Source organism: Oncorhynchus mykiss, chromosome 3 (genome assembly GCF_057628025.1).
Source record: "Oncorhynchus mykiss isolate SJ-2025 chromosome 3, ASM5762802v1, whole genome shotgun sequence".
NCBI classification, from domain to species: Eukaryota; Metazoa; Chordata; class Actinopteri; order Salmoniformes; family Salmonidae; genus Oncorhynchus; species Oncorhynchus mykiss.
The window spans coordinates 97,683,671-97,706,982 of record NC_143024.1 but is presented as its reverse complement, the minus strand read 5'-3'; the positions used below and the strand labels follow the sequence as shown (position 1 = coordinate 97,706,982).

The 23,312-nt window shown below is 45.5% G+C and overlaps 1 protein-coding gene across 5 annotated transcripts in view; it reads left to right on the top strand.

Moving 5' to 3' along the window:
* The window catches only part of LOC110516753 (speckle-type POZ protein-like A), a 72,106-nt gene extending 49,190 nt beyond the window's left edge, over positions 1–22,916 (top strand). For all 5 annotated transcript variants that reach the window (XM_036973567.2, XM_090230520.1, XM_036973566.2 and 2 more), the window contains 6 exons: positions 8,106–8,283; positions 8,649–8,704; positions 8,802–8,924; positions 16,962–17,104; positions 17,192–17,245; positions 19,277–22,916. In XM_036973567.2, coding sequence (XP_036829462.1) covers positions 8,106–8,283; positions 8,649–8,704; positions 8,802–8,924; positions 16,962–17,104; positions 17,192–17,245; positions 19,277–19,421 — 699 coding nt within the window. In that variant the 3' untranslated portion in view covers positions 19,422–22,916. The remainder of the gene's footprint in view (positions 1–8,105; positions 8,284–8,648; positions 8,705–8,801; positions 8,925–16,961; positions 17,105–17,191; positions 17,246–19,276) is intronic.
* The last annotated feature ends 396 nt before the right edge of the window (positions 22,917–23,312 follow it).

Below are 23,312 nucleotides of genomic sequence, written 5' to 3'. Positions count from 1 at the left end.
ACACACACTGTCACACACTCACACACTGTCACACACACACACACACACACACACACACACACACACACACACACTGTCACACACACATACACACACACACTGTCACACACACACACACACACTGTCACACCCACACACACTGTCACACACACACACACACACTGTCAAACACACACACACACACACACTGTCACACACACACACACACTCTCACACACACACACACACTGTCACACACACACACACTGACACACACACACTGACACACTGACACACACACACTGTCACACACACACACACTGTCTCACACACACACACACTGTCACACACACACTTTCACACACACACACTGTCACACACACACACTGTCACACACACACACACACACACACACTGTCTCACACACACACACTGTCTCACACACACACACACACACACTGTCACACACACACTGTCACACACACACTGTCACACACTGTCACACACACACACACTTTCACACACTGTCACACACTGTCACACACTGTCACACACACACTGTCACACACACACTCACACAAACACACACTCACACAAACACACACTCACACAAACACACACACACACACTGTCACACACACACACACTGTCACACACACACACACACACACTGACACACTCACACTGTCACACACACACACTGTCACACACACACACACACTGTCACACACACACACTGTCACACACACACACACTGTCACACACACACACACACACACTGTCACACACACACACACACTGTCACACACACACACACACACACACACACACACACACTGTCACACACACACACACACTGTCACACACACACACACACTGTCACACACACACACACACACACACACACACACACTGTCACACACACACACACTGTCACACACACACACACACACTGTCACACACACTGTCACACACACACACATACACTGTCACACACACACACACACACACACTGTCACACAAACACACTGTCACACACACACTGTCACACACACACACACACACACACACACACACTGTCACACACACACACACACTGTCTCACACACACACTGTCACACAAACACACTGTCACACACACACACACACACACTGTCACACACACACACACACACACTGTCACACACACACACACTGTCACACACACACACACTGTCACACACACACACACTGTCACACACACTGACACACACACTGTCACACACACTGTCACACACACTGTTACACACACACACACACTGTTACACACACACACACACACACACACACTGTCACACACACACTCACACACACACACACACACACACACTGACACACACACACACACACTGTCACACACACACGCACACTGACACACACACTGTTACACACACACACACTGACACACACACACTGACACTGACACACACTGTCACACACACTGACACACACTGTCACACACACACACTGTTACACACTGTTACACACTGACACACACACACACACACTGTTACACACTGACACACCCACACACACACTGTTACACACTGTCACACACACACACACACTGTCACACACACACACACACTGTCACACACACCCACTGTCACACACACACACACACTGTCACACACACACACACACACTGTCACACACACACACACACACACACTGTCACACACACACACACACACACTGTCACACACACACACACACACACACTGTCACACACACACACACACACACTGTCACACACACACACACTGTCACACACACTCACACACACTGTCACACACACTGTTACACACACACACACTTTAACACACACACACTGTCACACACACACACACACACACACACTGTCACACACACACACACACACACTGTCACACACACACACACTGTCACACACACACTCACACACACACACTGTCACACACACTGACACACACACTGTCACACACACTGTCACACACACTGTTACACACACACACACTGTTACACACACACACACACACACACTGACACACACACACACACACACACACTGTCACACACACACACACACACTGACACACACACTGTTACACACACACACACTGACACACACACACTGACACACACTGTCACACACACTGACACACACTGTCACACACACACACTGTTACACACACACACACTGTTACACACTGACACACACACACACACTGTTACACACTGACACACCCACACACACACTGTTACACACTGTCACACACACTGTCACACACACACACACTGTCACACACACCCACTGTCACACACACACACACACACACACACTGTCACACACACACACACACACTGTCACACACACACACTGTCACACACACACACTGTCACACACACACACACACACACACACACTGTCACACACACTCACACACACTGTCACACACACTGTTACACACACACACACTTTAACACACACACACTGTCACACACACACACACACTGTCACACACACACACACACTGTCACACACACACACACACACTGACACACACACTGACACACACACACACACACTGACACACACACTGTCACACACACACACACACACACTGTCACACACACACACTGTCACACACACACACACACACACACACACACACACACTGTTACACACACACACACACACTGTTTTACACACACACACACACACTGTTACACACACACACACTGTTACACACACTGTCACACACACTCACACACTGTCACACACACACACACACACACACACACATACTGTTACACACACACACACACACACTGTTACACACACACACACACACACACTGTTACACACACACACACACACTGTTACACACACACACACACTGTTACACACATACCCACACACACACTGTTACACACACACTGTTACACACACACTGTTACACACAATCACTCACTCACTCACTCACTGTTACCTTACCACGCGCACAATTTCTCATTCCAGTTATGATGGGCAGAATGCTGCCAGTTCAGCTCAATCAATACTGTTCTCACTGGAGATCTACCCGCCCTACCTCAACAGGACAGTGTTTCCACCCCTCTAGAGAAGGGTCCCTACCTCAACAGGACAGTGTTTCCACTGGCCACAGACGTTAAGTCTTGCATCACTCTCAGCTACAATACATTCACCTATACTACAATACATTCACCTATACCACAATACATTCACCTATACTACAATACATTCATGATTTGGAGAGAATTTCCCTTGAATAGTTAGTTTCAGTATGAAGAGGTATTAATGACGAAATGAGTTGTTTATATTGGAGCAGTATCTCCTGGTCTTTGTTACGCCATTAAAACAGAAGAACAAACGCATTGTAATCCAACTAATTAATTAACTTCCTGAAACGCCTAATTAAATAAGTAGAGACCTTCCATCTCCAATTTGAATCTAATTTGTTTATAAAATTGCCAATTTCCCTGAAAATGTTAGACCTTGCTGCAAACAATGTCAGGCAAACTGGCACTTATTCCTAGAAGTATTCAGTTAATTTCAAATTGATTGGACACTTCATTTGCCTGGACCCTCCAAAGTTACATTCCAGAAAACACTTATTGTTCTGCACACATTCTACTGTCAGGTCTACTATCGGGTGTACTGTCCTCCTACTGAGAGAGAAAGAGAATTTCAGACACCGATATTACCCTCGTTTTACCGAAGCCGGTAATTTCAGTGATTAGGCTACACAACATTCCGGCATATTTTTACTTCTAAAACCGTTAAAAAAGAGACTCTGAGTCTATTCATCAACTGTGTATATAGAGGAATAGGCAGCACTTTACAAACTGTATGTCATTGAGATGGTTTGGCCATGTGTCCTACCATTGGAAAGTTATTGTAGGATGTTAAATTCACTGTTAGATCAATTGCATGGCTATCTAGCAACAATATAATATTTAGAGATACAGTGCCTTGCGAAAGTATTCGGCCCCCTTGAACTTTGCGACCTTTTGCCACATTTCAGGCTTCAAACATAAAGATATAAAACTGTATTTTTTTGTGAAGAATCAACAAGTGGGATACAATCATGAAGTGGAAGGACATTTATTGGATATTTCAAACTTTTTTAACAAATCAAAAACTGAAAAATTGGGCGTGCAAAATGATTCAGCCCCTTTACTTTCAGTGCAGCAAACTCTCTCCAGAAGTTCAGTGAGGATCTCTGAATGATCCAATGTTGACCTAAATGACTAATGATGATAAATACAATCCACCTGTGTGTAATCAAGTCTCCGTATAAATGCACCTGCACTGTGATAGTCTCAGAGGTCCGTTAAAAGCGCAGAGAGCATCATGAAGAACAAGGAACACACCAGGCAGGTCCGAGATACTGTTGTGAAGAAGTTTCAAGCCGGATTTGGATACAAAAATATTTCCCAAGCTTTAAACATCCCAAGGAGCACTGTGCAAGCGATAATATTGAAATGGAAGGAGTATCAGACCACTGCAAATCTACCAAGACCTGGCCGTCCCTCTAAACTTTCAGCTCATACAAGGAGAAGTTTGATCAAAGATGCAGCCAAGAGGCCCATGATCACTCTGGATGAACTGCAGAGATCTACAGCTGAGGTGGGAGACTCTGTCCATAGGACAACAATCAGTTGTATATTGCACAAATCTGGCCTTTTTGGAAGAGTGGCAAGAAGAAAGCCATTTCTTAAAGATATCCATAAAAAGTGTTGTTTAAAGTTTGCCACAAGCCACCTGGGAGACACACCAAACATGTGGAAGAAGGTGCTCTGGTCAGATGAAACCAAAATTGAACTTTTTGGCAACAATGCAAAACGTTATGTTTGGCGTAAAAGCAACACAGCTCATCACCCTGAACACACCATCCCCACTGTCAAACATGGTGGTGGCAGCATCATGGTTTGGGCCTGCTTTTCTTCAGCAGGGATAGGGAAGATGGTTAAAATTGATGGGAAGATGGATGGAGCCAAATACAGGACCATTCTGGAAGAAAACCTGATGGAGTCTGCAAAAGACCTGAGACTGGGACGGAGATTTGTCTTCCAACAAGACAATGATCCAAAACATAAAGCAAAATCTACAATGGAATGGTTCAAAAATAAACATATCCAGGTGTTAGAATGGCCAAGTCAAAGTCCAGACCTGAATCCAATCGAGAATCTGTGGAAAGAACTGAAAACTGCTGTTCACAAATGCTCTCCATCCAACCTCACTGAGCTCGAGCTGTTTTGCAAGGAGGAATGGGAAAAAATTTCAGTCTCTCAATGTGCAAAACTGATAGAGACATACTCCAAGCGACTTACAGCTGTAATCGCAGCAAAAGGTGGCGCTACAAAGTATTAACTTAAGGGGGCTGAATAATTTTGCACGCCCAATTTTTCAGTTTTTGATTTGTTAAAGTTTGAAATATCCAATAAATGTCGTTCCACTTCATGATTGTGTCCCACTTGTTGATTCTTCACAAAAAAATACAGTTTTATATTTTTGTTTGAAGCCTGAAATGTGGCAAAAGGTCGCAAAGTTCAAGGGGGCCGAATACTTTCGCAAGGCACTGTAGCAATCTTGCTGTGTTTTTAGTTCCTACTACCTCAGATGGTGAATTATGTCAAATTGTCAGATATAGCCTTGGACAATATGCACCAAAAACATGCAGGAAATTAATCTCTAAAGAGGCAAAAATAAATCTGATTATTCTGGTTCCTATTTTCGCATGCTGCACATCAAAAATATCCATCATGCATTCCCTGAACATGTTAGATAGCGATCTTCTTTCATATCTCACTTAGCATTGGAAAAAGTCAGTCTAGAGCCCTGTCCCTAATATAAATACATGTTTTTGTATGTATCATTATCAAGCAAAATGGCTCAATTTATGGCTATTTGACTTTTGTCCATATTGCCCATTTCTAGTATAGATATATATTATTATCTAGATGAGTGTGGTGCAGGATAGTGTGAACATCTCTGGCCAGTCCAACATGAATAGTATAGTATTTTAGTATAGATCATGTATACAAGGCCTTCTGAGAGTATTCACAACCCTTTTTCCACATTTCTGTTGTGTTTAAAATGGATTACATTTAAATGTTGTCACTGGCTTACACACAATACCCCATAATGTGAAAGTGGAGTTATGTTTTTAGTAATTTTTACAAATTAACAGATCCAATCACAAAGACCAGGGATGTTTTCCTATGCCTCACAAAGCATACCGATTGGTAGATGAAAATAGCAAACATTGAATATCCCTTTGAGCATGGTGAAGTTATTAATTACACTTTGGATGGTGTATCAATACACCCAGTCACTACAAAGATACAGGCGCCCTTCCTAACTAAGTTGCCGGAGAGGAAGGATACCGCTCAGGGATTTCACCATGAGGCCAATGGGGACTTTAAAACAGAGTTCAATGGCTGTGATAGGAGAAAACAGAGGATGGATCAACAACATTGTAGTTACTCCACAATACTAACCTATTTGACAGAGTGAAAAGAAGGAAGCCTGTACAGAACACAAATATTCCAAAACATGCCTCCTGTTTGCAACAAGGCACTAAAGTAAAACTGCAAAAAATGTGGCAAAGAAATTAACTATGTCCTGAATAAATATTATGTTTGGGGCAAATCCAACACATCACTTCGCACCACACTCCATATTTTCAAGCACGGTGGTGGTTGCGTTATATTATGGGTATGTTCGTCATCGGAAAGGACTAGGGAGATTTTTAGGATAAAAATAAATGGAATAGAGCTAAGCTAGGGCAACATCTTAAGAGTACAACCTGGTTCATTCTGCACTCCAACAAACACTGGGAAACAAATTCACCTTACAGCAGGACAATAACCTAAAACACAATGCCAAATATACCCTGGAGTTGATTGCCAAGATGGCGTTGAATGTTCCTGAGTTGCCTAGTTACGGTTTAGACTTAAACTGGCGTGAAAATCTATGGCAAGACTTGAAAATGGCCACGTAGCAATGACAGAGCCTGAATATTTTTTAAAGAATAATGTGCCGATTATAGTACAATCCAGATGTGCAAAGTTCTTAGAGACTTACCCAGAAAGACTCACAGCTGTAATCGCTGCCGATTCTAACCGGTATTGACTCTGGGTAGGAATACTTATGTAAATTTGAGATTTGGGGATTTCTTTTTCAATACATTTACAACAATTATGTTTTTTTTCTCACTTTGTCATTTATAAAGTATTGTGTGTCAATGGGTGTGGAAAATAGTATATTTAGTCCGTTTTGAATTCAGGTTGTAACACAACAAAATGTGTAATAAATCAAGGGGTATAAATACTTTCTGAAGGAACAGTAAATCATGAATTGATCATGTATTATATTCTAGGTGAGTGTGGTTCAGGACTCTGAACATCTCTGGGCCGTCCAACATGATTTAGTATTGATAATGTAAATGTATAGATAATGTATGTTATATTATATTCTAGGTGAGTGTGGTTCAGGACTCTGTGAACATCTCTGGGCCGTCCAACATGATTTAGTATTGATAATGTAAATGTATAGATAATGTATGTTATATTATATTCTAGGTGAGTGTGGTTCAGGACTCTGAACATCTCTGGGCCGTCCAACATGATTTAGTATTGATAATGTAAATGTATAGATAATGTATGTTATATTATATTCTAGGTGAGTGTGGTTCAGGACTCTGAACATCTCTGGGCCGTCCAACATGATTTAGTATTGATAATGTAAATGTATAGATAATGTATGTTATATTATATTCTAGGTGAGTGTGGTTCAGGACTCTGAACATCTCTGGGCCGTCCAACATGATTTAGTATTGATAATGTAAATGTATAGATAATGTATGTTATATTATATTCTAGGTGAGTGTGGTTCAGGACTCTGAACATCTCTGGGCCGTCCAACATGATTTAGTATTGATAATGTAAATGTATAGATAATGTATGTTATATTATATTCTAGGTGAGTGTGGTTCAGGACTCTGAACATCTCTGGGCCGTCCAACATGATTTAGTATTGATAATGTAAATGTATAGATAATGTATGTTATATTATATTCTAGGTGAGTGTGGTGCAGGACTCTGTGAACATCTCTGGCCAGTCCAACATGAACATGCTGAAGGTACCAGAGTGCCAGCTGTCAGACGACCTGGGGAACCTGTGGCAGTGTTCCCGCTTCACTGACTGTTCCCTCTATGTTGGAGGGCAGGAGTTCAAGGCACACAAATCCATCCTAGCAGGTAAGACTCGGACACTACCTCTCTACCTCTACCAGCACCAGCCCCCTCTCTGCCGCTTACCAGCCCCCTCTCTGCCGCGTACCAGCCCCCTCTCTGCCGCGTACCAGCCCCCTCTCTGCCGCGTACCAGCCCCCTCTCTGCCGCGTACCAGCCCTCTGGTTTTAATCCCTAACCCTGTAACACCTGGTTGTAATCCTGAGGGCCTCTCCACCCCTCTCTTACCTCAGCCCTCCTAGCTGTGCAGAACGCAGGGATAGATTCCTTCACCCCTTGACTCCGTGCTTTAGGCATGGCAGCAGTTTGGTTAAGAATGACTTGAATCACCACAGACATACTAATGTTGTTTTTCCTTCTTTGATTGACAGCGAGATCTCCCGTATTTAGCGCCATGTTTGAACATGAGATGGAAGAGAGTAAAAAGGTGTGTTTCACTGAGACCTTCACATATGAACACATTGTGTTGTACTGCTGCTACTTTATTTCTCATAGTAACACAATGATACTGTGTCCTGCCTCAGAACCGTGTGGACATCAGTGATGTGGAGCCAGACGTGTTTAAGGAGATGATGGGATTCATCTACACAGGGAAAGCTCCCAACCTGGACAAGATGGCCGACAACCTGCTGGCAGCTGCTGACAAAGTACGACTGACCCAATATAACGGAGCTAGTCCATATTGGCACTAATAACAGGGTTACAGTAGCCTGTTGATATACGGCTAACATGTCATTTGAAATGATTTGAATTTTAATCAAAATTGTTTTAAAATGTGAAATAATCTGCATGGTTGGGGTGTTTAAAAAAAATATAGTTTTGTCAGAGCTAGATTCACATGGGGACTGTAACCCTACAGATCAGCTCTCTGCGATCTCTGTGGAGATCGACCATGTCAATCTCAGGCTAATAGAATAGGCAAATTACTCCGAATGTCAGTCATGCGCTGCTTTGCTGTTCGATACTTTACGGAGTGGTACCAGTCAAGATCAAATAGGATAAATCATTGTCTCACATCCCGATGTGGTCACCATCGACGGTGGCTGTCAATAACTATTGTAATATTGCATGACCCCAACCCTGACCCCAACCTTAATAAATCCTGACCCCAACCTTAATAAATCCTGACCCCAACCTTAATAAATCCTGACCCCAACCTTAATAAATCCTGACCCCAACCTTAATAAATCCTGACCCCAACCTTAATGAATCCTGACCCCAACCTTAATGAACCCTGACCGCTGATTCCAAGCTTATTGAACACAAACCCCTGACCCCAACTTTAATGAACCCTAACCCCTGACCCCAACCCTAATGAATCCTAACCCCCGACTCCAACCCTGACTCCAACTCTAATGAATCCTAACCTCTGACTCTAACCCTGACCCCAACCTTAATGAACTCTAACCCCTGACTCCAACCCTGACCCCAACCTTAATGAATCCTGACCCCAACCCTGATGAATCCTAACCCCTGACCCCAACCCTAATGAATCCTAACCCCTGACCCCAACCTTAATGAATCCTGACCCCAACCCTGACCCCAACCATTAATGAATCCTAACCCCTGGCCCCAACCTTAATGAATCCTAACCCCTGACCCAACCCTAATGAATCCTAACCCCTGACTCCACCCCTGACCCCAACCTGAATGAATCCTGACCCCAACTTTAATGAATCCTAACCCTGACTCCAACCTTAATGAACCCTAACCCCTGACTCCAACCCTGGCCCCAACCTTAATGAACCCTAACCCCTGACCCCAACCCTAATGAACCCTAACCCCTGACTCCAACCTTAATGAATCCTAACCCCTGACCCCAACCCTAATGAATCCTGACCCCAACCTGAATGAACCCTAACCCCAACCCTAATGAATCCTGACCCCAACTTTAATGAACACTAACCCCTGACCCCAATCCTAATGAATTCTAACCCCTGACTCTAACCCTGACCCCAACCTTAATGAATCCTAACCCCTGACTCCAACCCTGACCCCAACCTTAATGAATCCTAACCCCTGACTCCAACCCTGACCCCAACCCTAATGAACCCTAACCCCAACCCTAATGAATCCTGACCCCAACTTTAATGAACACTAACCCCTGACCCCAACCCTAATGAATTCTAACCCCTGACCCCAACCTTAATGAATCCTAACCCCTGACTCCAACCCTGACCCCAATCTTAATGAATCCTAACCCCTGACTCCAACCCTGACCCCAACCTTAATGAATCCTAACCCCTGACTCCAACCCTGACCCCAACCCTAATGAACCCTAACCCCAACCCTAATGAATCCTAACCCCTGACTCCAACCCTGCCCCTACCTTAATGAATCCTAACCCCTGACTCCAACCCTGACCCCAACCTTAATGAATCCTAACCCCTGACTCCAACCCTAACCCTAATGAATCCTGACCCCAACCTTAATGAACCCTAACCCCTGACCCCAACCCTAATGAATCCTGACCCCAACTTTAATGAACACTAACCCCTGACCCTAACCCTAATGAATCCTAACCCCTGACTAACCCTGACCCCAACCTTAATAAACCCTAACCCCTGACTCCAACCCTGACCCCAACCTTAATGAAACCTAACCCCTGACCTAACCCTAATGAATCCTAACCCCTGACTCTAACCCTGATCCCAACCTTAATGAAGCCTGACCCCAACCTTAATGAACCTTAACCCCTGACCCCAACCCTAATGAATCCTAACCCCTGACTCTAACCCTGACCCCAACCTTAATGAAGCCTGACCCCAACCCTAATGAACCCTAACTCCTGACTCCAACCCTGACCCCAACCTTAATGAACCCTAACCCCGGACCCCAACCCTAATGAATTCTAACCCCTGACTCTAACCCTGACCCCGACCTTAATGAATCCTAACCCCTGACTCCAACCCTGACCCAACCTTAATGAATCCTAACCCCTGACTCCAACCCTGACCCCAACCCTAATGAACCCTAACCCCAACCCTAATGAATCCTGACCCCAACTTTAATGAACACTAACCCCTGACCCCAACCCTAATGAATTCTAACCCCTGACCCCAACCTTAATGAATCCTAACCCCTGACTCCAACCCTGACCCCAATCTTAATGAATCCTAACCCCTGACTCCAACCCTGACCCCAACCTTAATGAATCCTAACCCCTGACTCCAACCCTGACCCCAACCCTAATGAACCCTAACCCCAACCCTAATGAATCCTAACCCCAACCCTAATGAATCCTAACCCCTGACTCCAACCCTGCCCCTACCTTAATGAATCCTAACCCCTGACTCCAACCCTGACCCCAACCTTAATGAATCCTAACCCCTGACTCCAACCCTAACCCTAATGAATCCTGACCCCAACCTTAATGAACCCTAACCCCTGACCCCAACCCTAATGAATCCTGACCCCAACTTTAATGAACACTAACCCCTGACCCTAACCCTAATGAATCCTAACCCCTGACTCTAACCCTGACCCCAACCTTAATAAACCCTAACCCCTGACTCCAACCCTGACCCCAACCTTAATGAACCCTAACCCCCTAATCCTAACCCCTGACTCCAACTCTGACCCCAACCTTAATGAAACCTAACCCCTGACCCTAACCCTAATGAATCCTAACCCCTGACTCTAACCCTGATCCCAACCTTAATGAAGCCTGACCCCAACCTTAATGAACCTTAACCCCTGACCCCAACCCTAATGAATCCTAACCCCTGACTCTAACCCTGACCCCAACCTTAATGAAGCCTGACCCCAACCTTAATGAACCTTAACCCCTGACCCCAACCCTAATGAATCCTAACCCCTGACTCTAACCCTGACCCCAACCTTAATGAAGCCTGACCCCAACCCTAATGAACCCTAACTCCTGACTCCAACCCTGACCCCAACCTTAATGAACCCTAACCCCGGACCCCAACCCTAATGAATCCTGACCCCTGACTCCAACCTTAATGAATCCTAACCCCTGACCCCAACCCTAATGAATCCTGACCCCAACCTGAATGAACCCTAACCCCAACCCTAATGAATCCTGACCCCAACTTTAATGAACACTAACCCCTGACCCCAATCCTAATGAATTCTAACCCCTGACTCTAACCCTGACCCCAACCTTAATGAATCCTAACCCCTGACTCCAACCCTGACCCCAACCTTAATGAATCCTAACCCCTGACTCCAACCCTGACCCCAACCCTAATGAACCCTAACCCCAACCCTAATGAATCCTGACCCCAACTTTAATGAACACTAACCCCTGACCCCAACCCTAATGAATTCTAACCCCTGACCCCAACCTTAATGAATCCTAACCCCTGACTCCAACCCTGACCCCAATCTTAATGAATCCTAACCCCTGACTCCAACCCTGACCCCAACCTTAATGAATCCTAACCCCTGACTCCAACCCTGACCCCAACCCTAATGAACCCTAACCCCAACCCTAATGAATCCTAACCCCTGACTCCAACCCTGCCCCTACCTTAATGAATCCTAACCCCTGACTCCAACCCTGACCCCAACCTTAATGAATCCTAACCCCTGACTCCAACCCTAACCCTAATGAATCCTGACCCCAACCTTAATGAACCCTAACCCCTGACCCCAACCCTAATGAATCCTGACCCCAACTTTAATGAACACTAACCCCTGACCCTAACCCTAATGAATCCTAACCCCTGACTAACCCTGACCCCAACCTTAATAAACCCTAACCCCTGACTCCAACCCTGACCCCAACCTTAATGAAACCTAACCCCTGACCTAACCCTAATGAATCCTAACCCCTGACTCTAACCCTGATCCCAACCTTAATGAAGCCTGACCCCAACCTTAATGAACCTTAACCCCTGACCCCAACCCTAATGAATCCTAACCCCTGACTCTAACCCTGACCCCAACCTTAATGAAGCCTGACCCCAACCCTAATGAACCCTAACTCCTGACTCCAACCCTGACCCCAACCTTAATGAACCCTAACCCCGGACCCCAACCCTAATGAATTCTAACCCCTGACTCTAACCCTGACCCCGACCTTAATGAATCCTAACCCCTGACTCCAACCCTGACCCAACCTTAATGAATCCTAACCCCTGACTCCAACCCTGACCCCAACCCTAATGAACCCTAACCCCAACCCTAATGAATCCTGACCCCAACTTTAATGAACACTAACCCCTGACCCCAACCCTAATGAATTCTAACCCCTGACCCCAACCTTAATGAATCCTAACCCCTGACTCCAACCCTGACCCCAATCTTAATGAATCCTAACCCCTGACTCCAACCCTGACCCCAACCTTAATGAATCCTAACCCCTGACTCCAACCCTGACCCCAACCCTAATGAACCCTAACCCCAACCCTAATGAATCCTAACCCCAACCCTAATGAATCCTAACCCCTGACTCCAACCCTGCCCCTACCTTAATGAATCCTAACCCCTGACTCCAACCCTGACCCCAACCTTAATGAATCCTAACCCCTGACTCCAACCCTAACCCTAATGAATCCTGACCCCAACCTTAATGAACCCTAACCCCTGACCCCAACCCTAATGAATCCTGACCCCAACTTTAATGAACACTAACCCCTGACCCTAACCCTAATGAATCCTAACCCCTGACTCTAACCCTGACCCCAACCTTAATAAACCCTAACCCCTGACTCCAACCCTGACCCCAACCTTAATGAACCCTAACCCCCTAATCCTAACCCCTGACTCCAACTCTGACCCCAACCTTAATGAAACCTAACCCCTGACCCTAACCCTAATGAATCCTAACCCCTGACTCTAACCCTGATCCCAACCTTAATGAAGCCTGACCCCAACCTTAATGAACCTTAACCCCTGACCCCAACCCTAATGAATCCTAACCCCTGACTCTAACCCTGACCCCAACCTTAATGAAGCCTGACCCCAACCTTAATGAACCTTAACCCCTGACCCCAACCCTAATGAATCCTAACCCCTGACTCTAACCCTGACCCCAACCTTAATGAAGCCTGACCCCAACCCTAATGAACCCTAACTCCTGACTCCAACCCTGACCCCAACCTTAATGAACCCTAACCCCGGACCCCAACCCTAAGGAATCCTAACCCCTGACTCCAACCCTGACCCCAACCTTAATGAATCCTAACCCCTGACCCCAACCTTAATGAATCCTAACCCCTGACTCCAACCCTGACCCCAACCTTAATGAATCCTAACCCCTGACTCCAACCCTGACCCCAACCTTAATGAATCCTGTACGCAACCTTAATGAACCCCAACCTGAATGAATCCTGACCCCAACCTTAATTAACCCTAACCCCTGACACCAACCTTAATGAATCCTAACCCCTGACTCCAATCCTGACCCCAACTTTAATGAATCCTGACTCCAGCCCTAATGAATCCTAACCCCTGACTTAAACCTGACCCCAACCCTAATGAATTCTAACCCCTGACTCTAACCCTGACCCCAACCCTAATGAACCCTAACCCCAACCCTAATGAATCCTAACCCCTGACTCAACCCTGACCCCAACCTTAATGAATCCTGTATGCAACCTTAATGAACCCTAACCCTAATGAATCCTGACCCCGACCTTAATGAACCCTAACCCCTGACCCCAACCCTAATGAATCCTGACCCCAACTTTAATGAACACTAACCCCTGACCCCAACCCTAATGAAGCCTAACCCCTGACCTTAATGAATCCTAACCCCTGACTCTAACCCTGACCCCAACCTTAATGAACCCTAACCCCTGACTCCAACCCTGACCCCAACCTTAATGACCACTAACCCCCTAATCCTAACCCCTGACTCCAACCCTGACCCCAACCTTAATGAAACCTAACCCCTTACCCCAACCCTAATGAATCCTAACCCCTGACTCTAACCCTGATCCCAACCTTAATGAACCCTGACCCCAACCTTAATGAACTCTAACCCCTGACCCCAACCCTAATGAATCCTAACCCCTGACTCTAACCCTGACCCCAACCTTAATGAAGCCTGACCCCAACCCTAATGAACCCTAACCCCGGACCCCAACCCTAATGAACCCTAACCCCTGACTCCAACCCTGGCCCCAACCTTAATGAACCCTATCCCCTGACCCCAACCCTAATGAATCCTAACCCTGACCCCAACCTTAATGAACCCTAACCCCTGACTCCAACCTTAATCAATCCTGACCCCAACCCGAATGAATCCTGACCCCAACCCGAATGAATCCTGACCCCAACCCGAATGAATCCTGACCCCAACCTGAATGAACCCTAACCCCAACCCTAATGAATCCTGACCCCAACTTTAATGAACACTAACCCCTGACCCCAACCCTAATGAATCCTAACCCCTGACTCCAACCCTGACCCCAACCTTAATGAATCCTAACCCCCGACTCTAACCCTGACCCCTACCTTAAAGAATCCTATATGCAACCTTAATGAACCTTAACCCTAATGAATCCTGACCCCAACCTTAATGAACCCTAACCCCTGACCCCAACCCTAATGAATCCTGACCCCTAACCCTAATGAATTCTAACCCCTGACTCTAACCCTGACCCCAACCTTAATGAACCCTAACCCCTGACTCCAACCCTGACCCCAACCTTAATGAACCCTAACCCCCTAATCCTAACCCCTGACTCCAACCCTGTCCCCAACCTTAATGAACCCTAACCCCTGACCCCAACTCTAATGAATCCTAACCCCTGACTCTAACCCTGACCCCAACCTTAATGAAGCCTGACCCCAACCCTAATGAACCCTAACCCCTGACTCCAACCCTGACCCCAACCTTAATGAACCCTAACCCCTGACCCCAACCTTAATGAATCCTAACCCCTGACTCCAACCCTGACCCCAACCTTAATGAATCCTGTACGCAACCTTAATGAACCCTAACCCTAATGAATCCTGACCCCAACTTTAATGAACCCTAACCCCTGACTCCAACCCTGACCCCAACCTGAATGAATCCTGACCTCTGACTCAAACCCTGACCCCTGATTCCAACCCAGACCCTAACCTTAATGAATCCTGACCCCAACCTTAATGAACCCTAACCCCTGACTCCAATCCTGACCCCAACCCTAATGAATCCTAACCCCTGACTCCAATCCTGACCCCAACTTTAATGAATCCTGACTCGAGCCCTAATGAATCCTAACCCCTGACTTCAAACCTGACCCCAACCCTAATGAATTCTAACCCCTGACTCTAACCCTGACCCCAACCTTAATGAATCCTAACCCCTGACTCCAACCCTGACCCCAACCCTAATGAACCCTAACCCCAACCCTAATGAATCCTAACCCCTGACTCAACCCTGACCCCAACCTTAATCAACCCTAACCCCTGACTCCAACCCTGACCCCAACCTTAATGAACACTAACCCCCTAATCCTAACCCCTGACTCCAACCCTGACCCCAACCTTAATGAATCCTAACCCCTGACCCCAACCCTAATTAATCCTAACCCCTGACTCCAACCCTGACCCCAACCTTAATGAATCCTGTACGCAACCTTAATGAACCCTAACCCCTGACCCCAACCTTAATGAATACTAACCCCTGACTCAAACCCTGACCCCTGACTCCAAACCTGACCCCAACCCTAATGAATCCTAACCCCTGACTCCAAACCTTAACCACCCTCTCTCTCCTCCAGTATGCCTTGGAGCGTTTAAAGGTGATGTGTGAAGAGGCTCTGTGCACCAGCCTCTCTGTGGAGAACGTGGCTGATACCCTGATCCTGGCGGACTTACACAGTGCTGAGCAGCTCAAAGCACAAGCCATAGATTTTATCAACAGGCAAGTATCTGTAGAAAGCCCCAGTGATGAATCCCTCCTGCCAGCCGTGTTTACCTTCTCTCAGCGCTGCTCTGTTATCTCCTGTAGGTGCAGCGTCCTCCGACAGCTGGGCTGTAAAGATGGGAAAAACTGGAATAGCAAGTATGTAACTATCTAATATGTGACACCAGATTAATAACAAACTCTTATCTCTCCCAAAGAGATGCATTAGAATTCATTGTTTTAGCCAGGGAGGAGGGGGCCAACAGGGCCAGTATGGGGCTGATCCATGTTATTAATAGACTCTACCTGGATAAGCTTTGTTCACTGTTCTACAATATGAAATGAACATTTTTGTTTTATTGTGTGATGTAGTGTGTTAAGGACACCTTGAGTCATCTCAGTTTTCATAGAGGAAGGATGTCTGTTTTAATTAGTTTAGTATTACTGGTGATCTGTTGTAAGGACTAAAGGAGTTTGAATAAGATGTCCCCACCACTGCTACTGCTGCAGCCCTTTGTCTGAAACACATCTTTATATCTCTCTATGTATACTGGACAACTATAGAAATGCAACATGCAACAATTTCAAAGATTTTAATGAGTGACTGATTTCCTTATATGAACTGTAAATGTAAATACATTCATTAGGCCCTAATCTATGGATTTCAGATGACTGGGAATACAGACATGCATCTGTCATAGATACCTTTAAAAAAAAGGTAGGGGCGTGGATCAGAAAACCAGTCAGTATCTGGTGTGACCACCATTTGCCTCATGCAGGGTGACACATCTCCTTCGCCTAGAGTTGATCAGGCTGTTGATTTGTGGAATGTTGTCCTACTCTTCAATGGCTGTGCGAAGTTGCTGGATATTGGCGTGAACTGAAGTATTCTGTCGATCCAGAGTATCCCAAACATGCTCAAATGGTGACATGTCTGGTGAGTATGTAGGCCATGGAATAACTGGGACATTTTCAGCTTCCAGGAATTGTGTCCAGATCCCTGCAACATGGAGCCAGCCGCATTATCATGCTGAAACATGAGGTGATGGCGGCGGATGAATTGCACGACAATGGGCCTCAGGCTCCTGTCGCGGTGTATCTCTGCATTCAAATGACCATCAATAAAATGCAATTGTGTTGTCTGTATCTTATACCTGCCCGTACCATATCCCCACCACCACCATGGGGCACTGTGTTCACAACGTTGACGTCACCAAACTGTTCGCCCACACTGCACCATACACGCTCTCTGACATCTGCCCGGTACAGTTAAGACCGGGATTCATCCATGAAGAACATTCTTCTTCAGCATGCCAGTGGCCATCGAAGGAGAGCATTTTCCCACTGAAGTCCGAACTGCAGTCAGGTCGCCCCTGGTGAGGACGACGAGTGTACAGATGAGATTCCCTGAGATGGTTTCTGACAGTTTGTAAAGAAATTCTTCAGATCTGCAAACCCACAGTTTCATCAGCTGGTGTCCGATGATCCCGCAGGTGAAAAGGCCAGATGTAGAGGTCCTGGGCTGGTGTGGTTACACGTGGTCTGCGGTTGTGAGGCCGGCTGGACGTACTGCCAAATTCTCTAAAACAACGTTGAAGGCAGCTTATGGTAGAGAAATTAACATTCCATTATTTGGGAACAGCTCTGGTGGACATTCCTGCTGTCAGCAAAATCTGCCAGGGCGGCAGGGTAGCCTAGTGGTTAGAGCGTTGGACTAGAAACCGGAAGGTTGCAAGTTCAAACCCCCGAGCTGACAAGGTACAAATCTGCCCCTGAACAAAGGTTCTGCCCCTGAACCCACTGTTCCATGGCCGTCATTGAAAATAAGAATTTGTTCTTAACTGACTTAAATAAAGTTAAAATAAAATAAATAAATTGCACGCTCCCTCAAAACTTGAGACATCTGTGTCAAACGGCACATTTTAGTGGCCTTTTATTGTCATGCCGTTTTAATCAACTTCTTGATATGTCACACCGTCGGGTGGATGGATTATCTTGGCAAAGGAGAAACGCTCACTAACAGGAACATTTCTGGGATCTTTTACTTCAGCTCATGAAACCAACACTGTACATGTTGCATTTATATATCTGTACTACTGTATTTATTCTGTCATTACAGTCCTAGATTGATTTTCCTTTGGTTTCAGATGTTTGGTGTTAACGTCCTGTCTGTGTATGGTTGTATTGCAGTCATGCCACGGACATAATGGAGACGGCAGGCTGGAAGTCAATGATCCAGTCCCACCCTCACTTAGTGGCCGAGGCCTTCAGAGCCTTGGCATCGGCACAGTGCCCGCCCTTCGGCCTGCCGAGGAAGCGCCTAAAACAGTCCTGACTGCTACAGCAGAGACAGCCCTCTGATCCAGACACTAGGAGCTGAGACAGCATGGAGACCCCCCCCCGAGCAGGGATGAACAGAGCTGGAAGGCTAACTGGCTGGGAGGCTGACTCCTACTGGTGGAAAGAAATGTTTGGTTTTGGTCCTCAAGTTTTGTCTGCTATTTTTGTCATTTCAAATGGCAAAATCTGCCATTACTCTGGAGCTGATCTACTGTGTTCTCCCTATTTGATTCTGTGGCTGCCCTGTCCCACAGACCAGGCTGCCCCGTCCCACAGACCAGGCTGCCCCGTCCCACAGACCAGGCTGCCCCGTCCCACAGACCAGGCTGCCCCGTCCCACAGACCAGGCTGCCCCGTCCCACAGACCAGGCTGCCCCGTCCCACAGACCAGGCTGCCCCGTCCCACAGACCAGGCTGCCCCGTCCCACAGACCAGGCTGCCCCGTCCCACAGACCAGGCTGCCCCGTCCCACAGACCAGGCTGCCTCCAGATTGCACTAGTTCCCATAGTAATTTTGATATGGAATTCTATAGGGACGTGTTAAGGGTTTGATTAATGAGAAATATATATTTGTAATGTTTAGCCCATTTTGTGACTAGACATTAAAGCGTGAACACTTTCAGTGCAAGATCAATTCTTTACACTTTTTAAAAGATGAGTATGCCCCATATTGATGGCACCATTTCTATGTAAATGACAGTTTAACCATCTTCAGAAGACCGGTTTTAAAGCAAGTCTGTTCTATTTTCTGGCATTACGAGACCCTGTGTTGATGCTGTTATTGTATGTAAGACAAACATGTCTATACACTCTGCCTCTGAACTAGTCACACTCGCTATTGGACGAATAGGAAAGGCAATTTCCCCAGACAGTCTCCCATTGGACGATCACTTATGCAAAGACCAACCTAGTGTCTTCAGACAGTATTCATACCCCTCAACTTATTCCACATGTTGTTACAGGCTGCATTCAACATGGATTAAATTGCTTGTTTTTTTCTCACCCATCTAGTCACAATACCCCATAATAAAGTGAAAATATGTTTTTATAAATGTTTGCAAATGTATTAAATTAAATATCTAATTTACATAAGTATTCACACCCCTGAGTCAGTACTCTGAAGAAGCACCTTCGGGTATGTCTGGATCAGCTTTGAGTCGTCTTCAGTATGTCTGGATCAGCTTTGAGTCGTCTTGATTTGTGGATTTGCTCCCATTATTCTTTGCAGATTTTCTCAAGCTCTTAAGTTAGATGGAGTAGTGGTGAACAGAAATCTTCATCTTTTCACATATTTTCAAGTCTGGGCTTTGGCTGGGCCACTGACGGACTTTCACATTCTTGTTCTGAAGCCATTCCACTGTTGCTTTGGCTGTATGCTTGAGGTCTTTGTCCTTTTGGAACATAAATCTTCGCCCCCAGTGTAAGGTCTTTTGCACTCTGAAACGGGTTCTTATCGAGGATTTGCCTGTCTTTGGCTCCATTCATTGTTCCCTCCCAGTCCCTTCTGCTGAAAAGCATCCCCAAAGCATGATGTTGCCACCACCATGCTTCACGGTAGGAATGGTGATGCTGCCACCACCATGCTTTACGGTAGGGATGGTGATGCTGCCACCACCATGCTTCACGGTGGGGATGGTGTAAGACGGGTGATGTCTGGTTTTCTCCAGACATAGAGCTTTGTATTCAGGCCAGAGTAACATTTTTTGTCTCATCAGACCACATAATCATTTGCCTTATGCTCTGAGTCTTTCACGTGCCTTTTTGCATACTCCAGGTGTGTTGTCATGTGCCTTTTTTTCCGGAGTGTTTTCCGTCGGGCCACTATCCCATAAAGTCCAGATTGGTGAAGTGCTGATGCGATTTATCCTAAGTCAGCCAAAAAAATCTGTAGTTTTGTCAGTGGTCACTTCCCTGACCAAGGTCCTCGCCTGGTTGCTCAGTTTGGTCAGACGGCCAGCTCTAGACAGTCTGGGTAGTTCCATATATATATTTTTATTTCCCAATGATGGAGACCACTGTGCTCTTCAACCTTTCAACACTCTAGAAATTGTTTTATTCTCTTCCCCAAATACACTGAGTATATCACACATTAGCAACACCTTCCCAATTTTGAGTTGCACCCCGCCTTTTGCCCTCAGAACAGACTCAATTCGTCAGGGCATAGACTCTACAAGGTGTTGAAAGCGTTCAATGGGGATGCTGGCTCATGTTGACTAAAATGCTTCCCACACTTGTCAAGTTGGCCGGATGTCCATTGGGTGGTAGACCATTCTTGATACACACAGGAAACTGTTGAGTTTGAAAATCCCAGCAGGGTTATAGTTCTTGACACAAACCGGTGCTCCTGGCACCTACCATCATACCCCGTTCAAAGGCACTTGAATCTTTTGTCTTGCCCATTCACCATCTGAATCGCACACGCAATCTGTCACAATTGTATCAAGGCTTAAAATGTATTTAACCTGTCGTCTCCCCATAATCTACACTGATTGAAGTGGATTTAACAAGTGACATCAATAAGGGATCATAGTTCCTTGGATTTAATTTCTGCTCTGGCATGCACTGTCAACTGTGGGACCATGTATAGACAGCTAAATCATGTCCAAACAATTGAATTGGCCACAGATGGACTCCAAGTTGTAATGACATCTCAAGGATGATCAAAGGAAATTGGTTGCACCTGAGCTCAATTTGGAGTGTCAGTATGAATACTTATATAAATTAGATTTCTGTATTTGATTTTCAATAAATATGCAACATTTTCTAAAAACATGTTTTCACTTTGTCGTGACGGGTTATTGTGTGTGGATAGATGGGTGAGGTCTGTTTTTGAATTAAGGCTGTAACTCAACATGTGGAATAAGTCAAGGGGTCTGAATACTTCAAGGCACTGTATAGATTCAACTTCCAGAGATTTAGCTTTCCATGTTACTACAAACATGTATTGTCAATATGAAGTGGTTAACAAAAGGAAACATTGGGGAGACTAATGCATGGTCCTGTATTGTTGAAAACAACTGTCCAGGTTAACATTTTGGCATCAACAATTTTTTTTGTGCAATTATCTAAGTATCTGTTAAGGATTTAAATGAGTCCTGTCCAGATGCACTGAGCTCAAACAGTGTTGGAGATCAAGCTGTATAGGATGCTGTCCCCTTGGCATTATTACAGTCTGTGTTACAGGGGTCAGGCCAGCTTCACATTCTAACCAGTCAGGACCTGAAACTGATTCAATTCATCAATGAAAAAATGTCATGTTGGTTGTATGGATGGGTCGCATGTTGGTTGTACAGTCAGGATGTGTTGTATGGATGGGTCACATGTTGGTACAGTCAGGATGTGTTGTATGGATGGGTCACATGTTGGTACAGTCATGATGTGTTTGTATGGATCGGTCACATGTTGGTGGTACAGTCAGGATGTATTGCGCTGTTGAGAAAAAGTGTCTGCAAAAATGCCTGCATTAACCCATTAAAAATGTTTTACAGCAGTTGGTACTTTATTTACCTGTGTACACTACTTTTTATTTGTTTTATTTAACTAGTCAAGTCGGTTAACAAATTATTTACAATGTGTAGAGGGTTCCTGATGAACAGAACAGAACATGGTAGTGTAGAGAGGGTTCCTGATGAACAGAACAGAACATGGTAGTGTAGAGAGGGTTCCTGATGGACAGAACAGAACATGGTAGTGTAGAGAGGGTTGCTGATGGACAGAACAGAACATGGTAGTGTAGAGAGGGTTCCTGTTGGACAGAACAACATGTTAGTGTAGAGAGGGTTCCTGATGGCCAGAACATGGTAGTGTAGAGAGGGTTGCTAATGGACTGAACAAAACATGGTAGTGTAGAGAGGGTTCTTCATGGGCAGAACAGAACATGGTAGTG